At 38.8% G+C, this 16341-nt stretch overlaps 1 protein-coding gene and 1 pseudogene across 2 annotated transcripts in view; both read right to left on the reverse strand.

Moving 5' to 3' along the window:
* Positions 1–16341, reverse strand: part of FERMT1 (fermitin family member 1) — a 59108-nt gene that overhangs the window by 16803 nt on the left and 25964 nt on the right. For both annotated transcript variants that reach the window (XM_018057377.1, XM_018057376.1), the window contains exons 7-9: positions 9214–9321; positions 8697–8828; positions 7110–7159 (exon numbers count right to left, since the gene is read on the reverse strand). In XM_018057377.1, coding sequence (XP_017912866.1) covers positions 7110–7159; positions 8697–8828; positions 9214–9321 — 290 coding nt within the window. The remainder of the gene's footprint in view (positions 1–7109; positions 7160–8696; positions 8829–9213; positions 9322–16341) is intronic.
* LOC106502756 lies at positions 1193–6912 on the reverse strand (annotated as a pseudogene).

Genomic DNA, 16341 nt, shown 5'->3' on the forward strand with positions numbered 1-16341 from the left:
TGCATTGGCAGGCTGGTTCTTTACCACTAGTGCCACCTGGAAAGCCCTTATTTTTCCTTAGTCCTTTCAAAATATCTTCCAGCCAACAAGAAATCTGCTGCCCCTATTTTTCTTTTGTAGGAAATCTATCTTTTCTCTCAGACTTTAACAACTTTCTCTTATCAGTGTTGGGCCATATCAAGATGTACATTTACATTGATTTATTTTGTTGGGATTTGAGATTTCTGAATTTAAGGATTTTGTCCTCAACAATTATGAAAACTCTCAAGCATTCTTTTTTAATATATGATTTTTGCCTTATTTATAGACTTTTGCGTTTGTTTTTAGCAGCTTTATTCATAGTTGCCAAAACTTGGAAGCAACCAAGGTGGCCTTCAAGATATGAATGGATAAATTATGGTACATCCAGACAATGGAGCATTCAGTGTTTAGCCTAAAACTGCTAAAAAAAAAAATCTATTAACTAAAATGAAACCAAATTAAATTCTATCAATACATAGCTAGAAACAGTCACTTTCAGATAAACCTCAAGTACAGAATACAGACATTCCCATCTGTACTTAAGGCATTAGGCCACACTGAGGATGGTGAGGACAGAGCATAGCCATCACTGGGATGTGAGTCACTTTAACTGTGGGCTCTCCACCATTTATCCTTTTCCCCCTGATTACTAGTAAGGAGATTGAATCAGTAATCAAAAACTTCTCAACAAGCAAAACTCCAAGACCAGAAGGCTCCCGTGGTAAATTCTAATGTTTTAAAAAATTGAGGTAAAACCAGTATATAGCATTTCGTTACAGATATACAGGGCTTTCCAGATGACACAGTGGTAAAGAATCCTCCTGCCAATGCAGGAGACGCAGGTTTGATCCCTGGGTCAGGAAGTTTCCCCTGGACAAGGAAATGGCAAGTCCTCCACCAGTATTCTTGCCTGGAAAATTCCATGGAGAGCAAAGCTTGTCAGACTGCAGTTTATGGGGTCCCAAAGAATCAAGCTCAACTGAACAACAGCGATTGAGCACACACACACACACACACACACACACACACAAACACACCACTACAGATATACAATAGTAATTCGATATTTGATACTACAAAAATCTAGTTACCATGATTACCATAAAATTACCCCTATCACCCATTTCCCCACTTCACACTCCTTCCCCTTCTGTTTTAAGACAAGGCCCATTTAAAAGCAATGATGTTGATGTATCCAAACCAGGTTTCTTCCTCCTCCCCACTGCGATTAATCTTTTCATAATCTTCTTATTCCTCCGAACACATTTAGGGCATATCATGTTATCTTCCAGGCCATGAAGAGAGAGGTCATCCTCCTGGGGTGTTGGGAACCCAGGTCTGACCTGCTTGGAACTGCAGGTGAACCCAACATTCTGCGTCTGCCAAGAGTGGTCTGCCGTGGACCACAAAACACTGGATGCTTGAGGCGTGGGGCAGAAAGGACTGAGAGGTAAGAAGGGCACACGAATTCACAGCCTTCGGCTGAACAGCCCTTGCAGCAATTCTGCCAGCATGGCTACCTGAGCTGAAGTTACCACATCAACCATGTTGGTCCTTTCCTCACTCTCACTCATCTTTCTTTTCTGTATACTTCCCCTCTTGGTCATCATGTTGTATTTCCTTGAACATGAGTGCATTTGGGCCTCCCGTGATGATTTAGGAATATACTGATCTTTTTCAGGATAAGCATGTTCTTGGAGTCTCCGAGAAACTTCTATTTTCTGGCCGTCGGTACTCAACTCCAGTTGTTGGCGCCAGTACCACAGTGTCCTGACTCACGTCGTTAATTGGAGGCAACGTGGTGGACAAGGGACAAACTGATCTTCTAAAGCTAGAGCTCCGACAAGCTTCCTCAAGCTCATTTGTTGGAGGAGGAGGAACTTGATCATTTGTATTCAGTGCCTCCTCTTTGACTTCTGAAGTTGAGGAAACACCTGGTTCCACTTGATGGTCTTCAACAATTTCCTCATTAACTGGATACAATGTAAGAATCACATTTTCTTCATCTAATGGCCCTTCAAAAAAATTCTTCTTGTAATTTGCATATGCTATTTCAAGGAATGCTCAGAGAAAGGCAGAGCCAGAATGTTCAATCTCTGCAGTTTAATCCTCTTAACCCTAGGGTTTCTCATTTGTTGACTTTTTATTTATTTATTTGGCTGTGCATGGGCTTCAGTAGTTGTGGCTCATGGGCTTAGTTGCTTTGCAGCACGTGGAATCTTCCCAGATGAAGGATCAAAACTGTGTCTCCTGCGTCGGCAAGCAGATTCTTATCCACTGTACCACCAGGCAAGTCCAGGGGTACCCTCTTTTGAATGCTTGCTTCTCCACCCTTTTTTCCTTCCTAAACTCCTCGTTGAACCCTCTTATTCTACCTATATCGTTATTTTCCACTTTTATCTTTCTAAGTCCTCTCCTTAACTTTTTAAATTTTTGGCCATGCTGTGCGGCTTGTGAGATCTTAGTTCCTTGACCAGGGAACAAACCTGGGCCCTTGGCAGTGAAATCTGAGTCCTAAATACTGGACTGACAGGAGCTTCTCTTTAGCTGTGTTTTAAACTGGATGTTTAACACATGTATTCAATTTTCAATTTCTGTGACTATGTTTTTCTTTTCTAGAGTTTCTAGTATTACCTTTCATTAAAATGTTTACCTTTCAGTATATTTAATGATTCTTAACATACTCATATTATGGTTTCTTCAGATTGTTCTACTGCCTAATCCTCTTATTTATTGGGCCTACTGATGTTTCTTTACGGTAGTTCATGAACTCACAGGGTTAGCAATTTTTATTGGGAAGGTTTTTATTTGTTTATTTATTTGAGGGGGTTTACTTTCTCTGTAGCTCTCTAGGTATTTCTGCAATTACATTTGCCAGGGTTTCATAGCTTCTGTGGTTTTGGACCAGTATGTTTTACTTTTCAGAATTCTTTTATCATAGAAGACATTTAAATTTAGATCTACATCTGGGTGTGGCACAGACCATGGCTCTTATTTTTCAAAGGACATCGCATTTCCCTACACAGAACTCCACGCAAAGATGAACTTCTTACTCTTCCTTCCACTGATGGGCAGTTTTTCTATTCCTGGTTAAGCAGAAAAGGCAGCTCTTACAAGTTTCTGCCTTTAGGCAGCAGCTTCAGTTCTGGCTCACTGCCTCACAGGAGGCAACCCCACCTTAACTTTTGTGCAGGGATTACAGTCCCAGCCCTGAGCCATGAGAATCCATGTCTATAGCCTAATCTCCCTTGCAGCTGAGGCCTCATGTGTATTGTGCATGTGTGCTGTGTCACTTTGGTTGTGTCTGACTCTTTGTGACTCTATGAACTGTAGCCCACCAGGCTCCTCCATCCTTGGGATTCGAATACTGGAGTGGGTAGCCATGCCCTCCTCCAGGGGATCTTCCTGACCCAGCGATTGAACCGTCTCCTGTGTCTCCTGCATTAGCAGGAGGGTTCTCTACCACTGAGTCACCTGGGAAGCCCTTCATCTGTATTAGGGAAAGGGAGGGAAAACCACAGAACATTCAGGTATGGTGGTGGTTTAGTTGCTAAGCCATGTCTGGTGCTTGCAACCCCATGGACTCTAGTCCATCAGGCTCCTCTGTCCATGGGATTTTCCAGGCAAGAATACTGGAGTGGACCATTTCCTTCTCCAGCATCTGCATTAGGTTGGTGTAAATGTAATTGCTGTTTTGGACTGTGAATTTTAAATCATTTTAACTAGGCTCAAACACATCTTTATTAATCAAAATAGGAACCATTACAATCAACACATTTTTGCCAACAAGAAATAAGTTTGCTTTTTCCTGTAATGTAAAAAGTCTGTGCTTCGAAATTTGACGAACTCTTGGAAAGCATTTTCTACCTCCTGCTGGTTGTGGAAGCATTTTCCCTGCAAAAAGTTGTTGAGATGCTTGAAGAACTGGTAGTCCAAGGTTGGCAAGAGGTCAGGTGAATATGACGGATGAGGCAAAACTTCATATGTAGCCCAGTTTGTTCAACTTTTGGAGCTTTGGTTGTGTGACATGCAATGCGGTTAGGTGGGAAGGACTGGGCCCTTTCTGTTGACCACCAGCTACAGGTGTTGCAGTTTTTGGTGCATCTCATTTATTTGCTGAGCACACTTCTCAGATGTAATGATTTCACTGGGATTCAGAAAGCTGTAGTGGATCAGACTGGCAGCAGATCACCAAAGAGTGATCATGACATTTTTTTTGGTGCAAGTTTGGCTTTGAGAAGTTCTTTGGAGTGTCTTCTTGGTCCAACCACTGAGCTGGTTGTTACTGGTCATCATATAAAATCCACTTTTTTCTTGCATGTCACAATCCAATCAAGAAATGGTTAGTTGTTGTTGTATAGGATAAGAGAAGATGCTTCAAAATGATGGTTTTTTTGATTTTTGGTCAGCTCATGAGGCACCTATCTATCAATTCAAGCCTTTTCGCCTTTCCAATTTGTTTCAAATACTAAATGATTGTAGAATGGTCGATGCCGAGTTCTTCCGCAAATTCTCATGCAGCTGTAAGAGGATCAGCTTTGATGATTGGTCTCAATTGGTTGTTGTCAGCTTTGGATGGCCAGCCACTGAGCTCCTCATCTTCAAGTCTCTCATCTCCTTTGCAACACTCTTGAACTGCCACTGTACGTTCATTAGCAGTTCCTGAGCCAAATGCATTATTGCAGGTTTTATGCAACATCTCTGCTGCTTTATGACCCCTTCTGAACTCAAATCAGAAAATTGCTTGAATTTGCTTTTTGTCTAATATCATTTCCATAGTTAAAATTTCTAAAATGAGTGTAAAATACACAACAAATAATGTCATTAGCAAAAAAATAGTGAGAAATATGCATTAAAATGATATATAACATAACCACATTTAAGAATGTATTCCAATATCAAATGGCAAAGTTCAACAATACAAAACCACATTTACTTTTGCACCAACCTAATAGAACTGGTTCCCTCTTCATTCCCTACAAGCTGAGGAAGTCTCACTTGTGACTTCCCAGTCTCACTTCAAGATCAATTTTGTATAGGCAAGCAAGATTGAGATTTGCATTAGATCAGATACCACATTGCTAGGAAGAGAAGTCCATTATTTACATGTGGGTTCAACAGATGTGGTTTCGGAGAAGGCAATGGCAACCCACTCCAGTACTCTTGCCTGGAAAATCCCATGGGCAGAGGAGCCTGGTAGGCTGCAGTCCATGGGGTCGCTAAGAGTCAGGCACTACTGAGCGACTTCACTTTCACTTTTCACTTTCATGCATTGGAGAAGGAAATGGCAACCCACTCCAGCGTTCTTGCCTGGAGAATCCCAGGGACGGGGGAGCCTGGTGGGCTGCTGTCTATGGGGTCGCACAGAGTTGGAAACGACTGAAGCGACTTAGCATTAGCAGCAGCAGGAAAGAAAAAGGAGCTTCACTGTCAAAGAAAAAAATTTAAAACCAAAGGGCTAGTTCAGTGCTCTTCTGTTGAGGACAGGAGGCCCAGAGAAAAGAATGGCCTATAAGGGTCACACACCCACCAACAGCAGAGGTATACCCTGCAACCTCCTTCCTCTTCTTTCCTGTGTCATTAGCTCCACTCTCCCCTCTCCCTTCCTCCTATATTTTTTTCTTCCAGAAACAATATTATATATTACATTCAATGCATTGAGAACTTTGGTAGACAAAGTGTCCACTGGCCAAATATGAGGATAACTTTGTGAGTTTTAGCATAGAAGTCACTTTAAAGTGATACGGATGTGGGGCTTACATCTAGAATATCATCTCCTTTTTACGATTTATCATTTGATAGGAAGAATACTGTCATCATTTGGTCTGTGTAGAGCTCAGTTTGCTCTATACAGAAGCTATGGCAACCAGATTTCTCTCAAGAACAATTAATAATTTATAAAGAGATTTGTGGATTCAAATTGTTATTATTTTTTTCTGTAATTTTGACTGTAATGATACATGGTTACAACTATTTATGCCACAGAAGTTAAATGAATGACCCAATTGTTTGGACCATCTGCTAAGATCACATTAAAAAAGAACCCTGAAGAAACCCAGTGACAAATACTGTTACCTTTGGACTCTTATTTCTCATTTATATCTGATTCATTGCTCATTCTTTCCAAGTTTTTCTTTGAATCGTGGTAACAAAAGCAATCGGTGTTTCTTTTCAAGCCAACTAAGTGAAGTGTCAGCTTGTTAGGAAAAGTCAACAAACCATAAAATAACAGATAGAACTTCAAACGAACCTTACTCCTTTCATCCTAACCCACCTTGGCACCATCACAAATGTGGCAGACCTTCATGAAGAAAGTAAAACACTTCTGTTCCTTTTAACAGTTTCAGAGTGATCTGAGGTGACTGGGGGGTTTATCAGAAATACCTTAACAGCTGAAGGTAGATAAACTAAGGTGTGTGTATGTGTGTGTTAGTCACTCAGTCATGTCTGACTCTGCGACCTCATGGATTGTAGCCCATCAGACTTCTCTGTCCATGGAATTCTCCAGGCAAGAATACTGGAGTGGGTAGTCACTCCCTTCTCCAGGGGATTTTCCTGACCCAGGGATCGAACGCACATCTCCTGCATTGCAGGCAGATTCTTTACTCTCTGAGCCACCAGGGAAGCCAACTCTCTGTAAGTCTGGGATCAAAGCTCTAGAGGCAGTCATAAAAGAGCCTTCAAATGGTATGAGAGCCCTGAGAAGGTGGACCATAAAAGTCTGGCATACGTGTTCACGATCACCAATACTGACCATATTTATACCAGCATTTCATGAGCCAGGAACCATGTTTAATGCTTCATATGCATCATTTAATTTAATATTAGCAACATACCCAAGAGGAGGTATATCCCCACTTCATAGATCAGGAAACTGAGGCTCAGAGACATGATGACAATGCCTGAGATCATCCTGCTGTTGTGTGCTATGGAGCTAGGACTCCATCCATTATCTGTCTGATGCCAAAGCTTGTTCTCTTACCTTTGAACCATGAACCTGCCTAATGGATGTTCAGTTTAAACTCCTACATTCTTTACCTGCAAGATTTTGCTATGAGTAACTTCTTTCCTCTTCAAGGGTGACTTACCTAAATAATCTGAGATTATCTGCAAGTTTAGGGATATCAGTAATGTCCTCCTGAGGAAAAGCAGATAACATTTGACAAGCAGTAATTAGACAGGTGGTGCTGGTACTCTATCCCACACTGTAGCCACCTGCCACGTGGAACTATTTACATAAGAATTAATTAAAATTAAATAAAATAAAAAACTCACTTCCTCAGTTATACTAGCTACATTTCCAGTAGTTACCTCAAGGGTAGGGTGGGAGAGGGCTGGGCCTGAGATTAGGCACCTGTGGGGATCCTGAGGGTAACTGGTGAAGTTCTGTTTCTTGATTTGGGTGGTAACTTGGCTGAAAATTTAATACTGATTTGTTAAGCTGTACATTTTTGTATTTTTTCACTTTCTGTGTCATATATTACACACGTGAAAAAAGATTAAAAAAAAACTGACCATACACTATATCATTCAAGTTAAAAATCTGAGTTAGAAACTACTTTTATGCTCAAACAAAATATTTCATAATTTTTACATCAGAGTGTGTAAGAGTAGCTATATCTAGTTTACTGATATATAGAATCCTACTGATTCTCAGAAAGAATCTGGTTCAAAGTTCATTCTATGGTATAGATTGGTGCCTATTTTCAAACTGAAAAGACTATTTGGCATCACATAAAAATATTGAGGGCTTTGAGAGGGAATTTTCCAATTGTTCTAAGAAGGATGACTTTCCCACTGTAAGTATTTAGTAGAGGAAGTAAACAAAACAGAAATCCAGTTTCGTGGGGCCCAGGTCTCATAAATGTGGTTCAGGGCCTGGATTTCTTCAGAATCTGAGAATTTCATTTATATAAGGTAGTTGCTTTTGCATTATACCAATTTCCTATTTTAAGGAATTTAATCATAAGAGAACACACATTAAATACAATATAATGCCTCACTACATCTATTACTATTTATACCAAATTACAATGAATCTACCTCTCTGATTCAATGCGATTAAACTCATGATTGAAGAAGTTAAACAAAAGGGTGGCTCCCAACAAATGAATCAAACAAGGCAGGGCACTGCAATTATAAAGCTGACAGTTCAGCCACATTTGCTGGATAAGAAGCAGGAGCGTTATTACTTTATGTTTTACTGGAGAGTTTTTCTTTATTTCCTAAAGTCAAAAGGGTTCAGGAACTTTTTACAGTGTACACTCTTGCCCAAAGAAATGCATGACTAGGTCAACAGATCACATGGTTTTGTATCTGTGAAGCATCCTCTCTACTTTCACAGCTACCTCATTCTTCTAGACTTCAGTTAAAGGGCCAATTTCATGTTCCACTCTAGTGAAATGGAGACCAGAGTGGTCTTTCCCTCATACCAAGCTAGCTTATCTTTAAGAAGAAATACAAAAGAATTGTCATTGGGAGTGATAAAAATACCTGACAGTTACTTACAGAGCTGATCTGAGAAAAGCTAGTCAAGTTTAAGTTTGTCCGAGGAAGAGAGTATTTTCCTTTCTTCAAAATCAGACAAAATATTCCCTTATTTATAATAAAAAAGCACATTTATATTTGTCAATCAGAGCAAAGCCACAATTCTGAGTTATCAGAAACATTCATACCAAAGTGTTGTCTGCTTTTCCACCTTCCAGGGTCACTTCCAAATTAGAAAGTGCTGCTTCTACTTCGTCAACCTCAGACTCATTTGTAAAATCCTGTATTTCAGTGGACAACGACAGTTTGCTAATGTGATACTACAACAGAAACAGAGTGGTTAGGATTACTAGATACACAAATGAAGACAGAAAATACTGAACATCTCCTGGAAGGAGATCTCCCAGGTATGCAGGGAAACTGACATTTTAATGTAAATTATTTTGAGATTTATGGTTAGTCATGTTCCAACTCAGTTCTTCTCCATCACTGGTTGACCTTATAGTGTGGAAGCAATGAGGATAGCAAGACTGTTGCCTTATAAGATGTATGCATGGGTTGGTTATGAGGAATATTTTAAACTTAAATTTACTACACTAATTTTCAACTCCTTTTCTAAGAAAAAATCAGTAGAAAGAAAATGAAACTTTAAGGAGAAAAATTTTCTTTGTTTCCTTCCAGAGGAAGGTACCAACATTCCCATACCTGTAGTGCTGCAAAGATCAACATTTCTTCCTCTGTGCAGTCAATTTCTTCTAAGAGAATGGCCCACCTGGCTTGTTCATAGAGTTGGTTTATTCGGACAGCATCATACTAAAGAGAAGAACAGGCATGTGCGCATGTGTGTGTGATGGGACATATTTACATCCCATGATACAAAAGTTCTAGAATAACTGAGGTCAATTCTTATTAATCAAATGCAACACATTTTAGTTTAGGTAAGTGAAAGAAACCCCTCTATCTTTCCACTACCACAGTTCATTTTACTTCTGAATTAAGAATTTTCTTTCTCAAAATATTTCCCAGAGCTTCTTCAAGAGGCCAAACCGACCCATCTTAGTTAGACTCCATTATTTTCCCTTTCTTATCATACTTCTGTTGGTGGGAAACACAGCTAATGGAATGGTTTATGTGTTAAGTAAAATAAGGAGAAGGGGTCCCCAGGCTGATCTGTAGACTCTGTGTAATTCTAAGCAGAATCTTAACCCCCCACCCTCTGTGTTTCAGTGGACAAGGACACAGGTTTTTAGTGGAACTTCATGCAAGCTGTTCAAGTTGGGCTGGAAAAGACAATGTTCAAATATCTCCAAGAACAATTTGAAAAACAGCAATGTTGGGAAGGTACTTTTCCTCTCAGTTATTGAAACATACAATAAAGTGGCAGCAACTAAAACTGTGCATTATTGCTGTGGCAATGGACAAAATGTCAATAAAGCAATATCTAGCAACAGACCTAATGAAGGTATGTAATTTAATATAAAATAAAATGGCATTTTATAAGCAAGAGAAGCTTTCTTTCAACACTATAATAGTGTTAAAAATGCCTAGCCATTTGGAAGACAAGATAGAAAATCACAAAGCCTTACACATCCAAAATATACAGATAGATTAAAGAATCCAAGCATGCAAAACCACAATGTGATACCATCTCACATCCACTAGGATCAATCTAACCTAAAAGACAGATAATAACAAATGTTGCTAAGAATATGGAGAAATTGGAACTCTTATGCATTGCTTGTGGGAATGTAAAATGGTGCAGCCTCCATAAGAAACAGTTTGGCAGTTCATCAAAAAGTTGAACATAGAGTAAGATCCAGCAATTCCACTCTTAAGTATATACTGAAAAATAATGAAAACAGGGACTTGAATGGATACTTGTACTGCAGTGTTCACAGTAGCATTATTCACAATAGCCCCAAAGTAGAAACAACCAAAATATCTATCAATTGATGAATGAATAACAAAAAGAAGTATATACATACAAGAAGTATTATTCAGCCTTAAGAAGGACAGGAATTCTGATACAAGCTATAAGATACATGCATCTTGAAGACATTACGCTCAGTGAAAACAGACAGAGACAGAAAGACAACTATTGTATGACTCCACTTATATGATGAACTGCTGAGAATAGACAAATTCATACAGATAGGAAGTAGAATAGAGTTTACTAGCTGCTGGAGGAAGGAAAAAATGGGGAGTTTTGTTTAATGTGTATAGAATTTCTGTACAGGATGATGAAACAGTTCTGGGAATAGTGGTGATAGTTGCACTACACTGTGACTATACTTCTTGACACTGAACTGTAGACCTAAAAATGATTAAAATGGCAAATGTTATATTTTGTATATTTTAGCGCAATTAAAAAAAGTCAGAGGAAAAAAACCCCAGATGTGTACATGAATGGTCACAGCAGCATTAGTCATAATAACCAAAAAATTGAAATAATTCAGATGTCCATGAAAAAAACGTGGCATATACATATAATGGAATATTATTTGGCAATAAAAAGAAATAAAATACTGATACATGCTACAATACAGATGGACCCTGAAAATATGCTAAAGGAAAGAAACTGTCACAAAGTACCATGTATTTTGTATACTGTATAATTCTATTTACATGAAATGTCCAGAACAGGCCAATCCACAGAGGTATAAAGTAGACTGATGGTTGTTAAGGACTGGGAGAATTGAAGGGAAATGGGAAGAGACTCCTAATGGGTGATAAGGTTTTTTGATGGGATGATGAAAATGCTCTGAAATTACATAGTAGTAATGGTTGCACAACTCTGAATATACTAAAAGCCACTGACTTGTACATTTTAAATGAGTGAGATGTTGGTACGTGAAATGCATGGTATATGATTTTATATCTAAAGGCATGTGGTATATGATTTTATATCTAAAGGCATATTATATTTAAAAACCTAAAGATAACAATCAAAACTATTAGAAGGAAACACAATAGAAAACTTTGTTATCTTTCAGAGAGGAAGCCCTTTCTAAGCAAGACAGGAAGCCTTTAGGTTATGATGCATAAGGCTGACTTTACAATCATTTTAAAATCATTTAAACATTTTTAATGGCGAAAAATACCCTAGAGAAGATTATATGTTAAGACAAGATATAGATTGAAAGAAAATATTTACAGTAAATAAGTGCTCCTGTAAATCAATATGAAAAATATAAAGAATTCAATAAAAAATGGGGCAAATATATATAAACAGGCAATTCACAGATGAAACCAAAATGGCCACATAAACATTGGAAAATATGCTTGACCTCACTAATGATCAGAGAATTAAAACTAAAACCAGATGACATAATTTCTATTTTCCTATCAGATTTATCTAGGTTGTAAGTGCTGATAATGTGTGGTGTTGGTGAGGATGTAGTGTAAACTGGCACATATATATATGTCAGTAGGAAGCACTCTGGCAGGATCTTTAAATGTCTTTTTGCCCTTTCATGAGCATGCCCATGGTTACTATTCTAAAGAGATACAAAGCATTCATCAAAGATAAGCAATCCACAGGTCCTGATGAACTATGTGAAGTTGCTCAGTCGTGTTCAACTCTTGGCGACCCCGTGGACTGTAGCCTACCAGGCTTCTCTGTCCATAGGATTCTCCAGGCAAGAATACTGGAGTGGGTTACCATTTCCTTCTCCAGGGGATCTTCCCGACCCAGGGATTGAACCCAGGTCTCCCACATTGGAGGCAGATGCTTTAACCTCTGAGCCACCAGGCTTTAGCCTTTTCCTTGATTATTTTGTAGTAGTTAAAAAAAGTGAGTCAGACACATATATGCTGACATGAAAATATGGCTGATATAAAGTAAAAAGAAGCAAGCTGCAAGGCAAATACATGTTTATAAATGTATGTGAAAAAATCTGCAAGGATGGTTAATCATTAAGCTGTTAACCATGGCTACCTCTCGGGAGAAAGATCATGGTAAAGGATTACTTTCCATTTTTACTGTAACTACTTCCTTTTTATGTTTGATTTTTAAAAAGTCCTTTAAAAATACATATGAAGTTTACCATCTTAACCATTTTTAAGTATACACAGTGGCATTAAGTACACTCGCATTGACCACCATCTGACTCCAGAACTTGTTTCATCTAGCAAAACTGGAATTCTGTTCCAATTAAACAGTAACTCCTTTGTTTGATTTTCTTTTTTCCATTCATATTGAGTTTATACTGTATCCTTTAAAACAGATAAAAATGTTGAAGAAAACATGGTGGAGAAATAGAAAGACATTCAGAGTATGTAAACAGGTCTATCGATGGTTGGTTAGCATGAGTCCACTTTTCCTTTTGCATTAACTTTATGCGCGTGGGACTGTGACCTGCCCGCAGGCTTCCTCCTTCTCACTGCTTTTAAAACTGCTTGGAAAGGAGGGCAAATGCAGATCCAAGTGTGTGGTTTTCAGGAGGCTGGAATAACAACAGTCTTAAGGAAGTCTGTCCTTGTTTTTTTAACTTTGCCAGGTGTCATGGAAACCCTCAGGCGTTTGCCCCAGAATCCTCCAAAAACAAACTGAAATATGACACACATGAAAACATTCATGGCAGCATTATTCCTAACAGCTCCAAACCAGAAACACTCGAGTGTCCCTCAAATTGAAGATGAATAAACAAAATGCATCCACATGTATCCATCCACATGATGGGACTCCACTCAGGCAGAAACGCAGATACACATCAAAGCCATCATGCCTAGTGAAAGAATCCAGACACAAGCTACACGCTGTATGATTCCATATGTGAAATTTCTAGAAAAGGCAAAACTCAAGACAGAAAGCAGATCAGGTGCAGGCTGGGGGTTGGGACAGAGACTGACCACAAATGGGTATGATTGGAAACGTTTTTGCGTGATGCAAGTGTTTTAAAACGAGATTGTGGTGACGGCTACACGACTATGTAAATTTACTAAAAATTACAATGTATACTTGCAATGGGTGAATTTTATGGCATGCCAATTATACTACCATCCAAAGACATGAAAACTAAAAAAACCACATATACACAGAGTGCACACCAAAAACCAGGCAACCAACTCCCAACCCTATCCCCGTGAAAGGCCCCTGCCCTTAATTCAAGCTGACACACACAATTTAAATAGTATGTGCAGTTGCTAAAATCTGAACTGGGCTCATAAACTGTCATTTGTCATATACATCTTTATATATATCTATATGCATGTATGTATCTATTGGTCTACCTATCACTCCTTCTCTGTTTGCTTAGTGAAAGTAAATTAAATCACCCGATAAGGCTTTTCTCTCAAATGCAGTCAGTACAGATTTAAAAAATTGAATAAGCGCTTCCACACTTAAAACTACTTATCTCCTTTCCATTCCCAAATCTGGTAAAACAATTCTTTGAAAGTATTGGTTAACAAGAGTTGCCTACTTTTCCAGACTGATATCAGGAGAACAGGCTGGGCCAGGCCTGGCTCTTGCTGAGGAACCCCAGATCGCCTGCTACATCCAGAGAGCTCTGGACTTTTCCTCTTTGGACTGTTTGCATTCCCACTGAGCACAGGGTCCTGGGTATTTTGCAGGTTCATTTGCTAACAGGGGCCCCAAAAGGTTTTCTCTGAGAGCTCTTTCAGGGGTTTCAGTGATTCAGAAACACGTTTTTCCCTGGTGGGGACTGGCTACTGCTGCTCTCTCCTTGGCCCTCGATTTCCTTTGTCTCCTAGTTAATTGAAAATAGAAATCACCAAAACATGTGGCTTCTGCCACCTCCACTGCTCAAATCCCTGTTTTTCCCCATCTAGTCAGTTCAATAAACCTCTTTCTCCTTCCACCAATCAACAATACGAAAAAATAATAAAGCCTACCTCCCAAAGTTTTCATGCTCTCAGGAGAGGATTACTATTTGATCTAATCATTCAAGATTCTCTGTTAGTTGGGTAGCAACTTTTAGTATCTTTTAAGCCTCTTACTAAAACTGATGTATCTTTTCTGGAGAAGGAAATGGCAACCCGTTCCAGTATTTTTGCCTGGGAAATCCCATGGATAGAGGAATCTGGTGGGCTACAGTCCATGGGGTTGCAAAAGAGTTGGACATGACTTAGTGACTATAAAACAACAACAAACCCTGAAAGACACCATCCTGCAGGTTGTTGTTTCCTTTTTTGCTGTAGAGCAGGCATTCTTTTTTTGTAGTTGCTAGCTGGATGCTGTATTTAATGAAGTAGGTATGAGCACATGCTAAAAATATAGCCTTAGTACATAGAGATTATCATGCAGTTAGTATAATTTGGCATATGTGCTAATGTACTGAAAAGAAGATTACTTCCGTGAACTATTTTGCTTTTGTATTTTGCTTAAAATGAAACTAATTGATGGGGGAATGTGTAAGACCCTGCATAAGGATAAAAGCAACATGTTTCTAGTTATGTGATGATCAAGATTTGTCACGTCTGTGTTGCTATATGGCCTCTGTTCAGTAATCTTAAATCTAATTTTAGGCCTAAAATTCCCATTTTACTCCAGAGTAAAAAATGATTACATGTAACTCTGTAAACCCTGTTATATTATTTTTGTAAAAACAAATGTAAATGTGTACATATATATGTGTATATATATGCATCTATCTGTCTATATAGGTTTCCCTTGTGGCCTAGACAGTAAAGAATCTAACTGCAATGCAGGAGACCTGGGTTTGATCCCTGGATTGGGACGATCCCCTGGAGAAGGAAATGGCAACCCACTCCAATATTCATGCCTGGAGAATTCCATGGACAGAGGAGCCTGGTGGGCTACAGTCCATGGGGTTGCAAAGAGTCGGACATGATTGAGCAACTAACACACACACACACACACACACACACACACACACACGTATGAAGTATGGAAGGTGCTAGTTGATTACCTCCTGCCTTGACAGCACTTTTCTCTAAGATGTTAGACTTGTAAACCACATATTGCAGGCCTAAGGACTGAGTACAGAATCAAGTTAGAAAACACATCTTTCAAGGACAGAGTTTGTCTACTTCCTAACGAGGAAATTAATAACAAAGAAACATTTTTCAAAGAGGTTGGACTTTAAAAAGTCTACATGAGCCTAATAAAAGGGAAAGTGTTGCTTTGAAGTCATAAAAGTTTTTTTTTTTTATGCACACATTTTAAAATGCCCTTAAAGGGAAAGTGTTGCTTTGAAGTCATAAAAGTTTTTTTTTTTTATGCACACATTTTAAAATGCCCTTAAATGGGGCAAAAGAGTATATAATGATGAAATTAATTTTGAATGAATTTAAAAGAGACAAAAGGTGTACAATAAAAAGTCAACTCTCTTTCTTCCTTGTTCCGCACAAATGGTGGTTTCTCTCCTGACTGTTTTGTATCTTGTTCCTTTTTGAGTGAGTGAGTGAGTGAGTGAGTGAAGTTCCTCAGTCGTGTCTGACTCTTTGTGACCCCATGGACTGTAGCCTATCAGGCTCCTCCGTCCATGGGATTTTCCAGGCAAGAGTGCTGGAGTGGATTGCCATTTCCTTCTCCATTTACTCAATAATATTCCCTGAGCATGTTTCTCATCAAAAGGAAGCTGACTCATTCTTCCTAATCACAACACTAGATGAATGGATCATAATGGAACTAACCAGTTCCCTACTGATAGATGTTTAGGTGGTTTCCAAATTTTTCCTAAAACAAACAATGTAATAATAACTATTCTTGTGTACAGATATATTGACTCACATATTTGAGTATAACTGTGGTAAAAATACCAAAGGGTAGATTTTCTGGGTTAAAGCTATGCAGAATTGTAATTCTGACAGATACTGTCAAATAGTCTTCCACAGAGACTTAATTTG

This window comes from Capra hircus, chromosome 13 (assembly GCF_001704415.2).
Source record: "Capra hircus breed San Clemente chromosome 13, ASM170441v1, whole genome shotgun sequence".
In the NCBI taxonomy this organism is placed as follows: Eukaryota; Metazoa; Chordata; class Mammalia; order Artiodactyla; family Bovidae; genus Capra; species Capra hircus.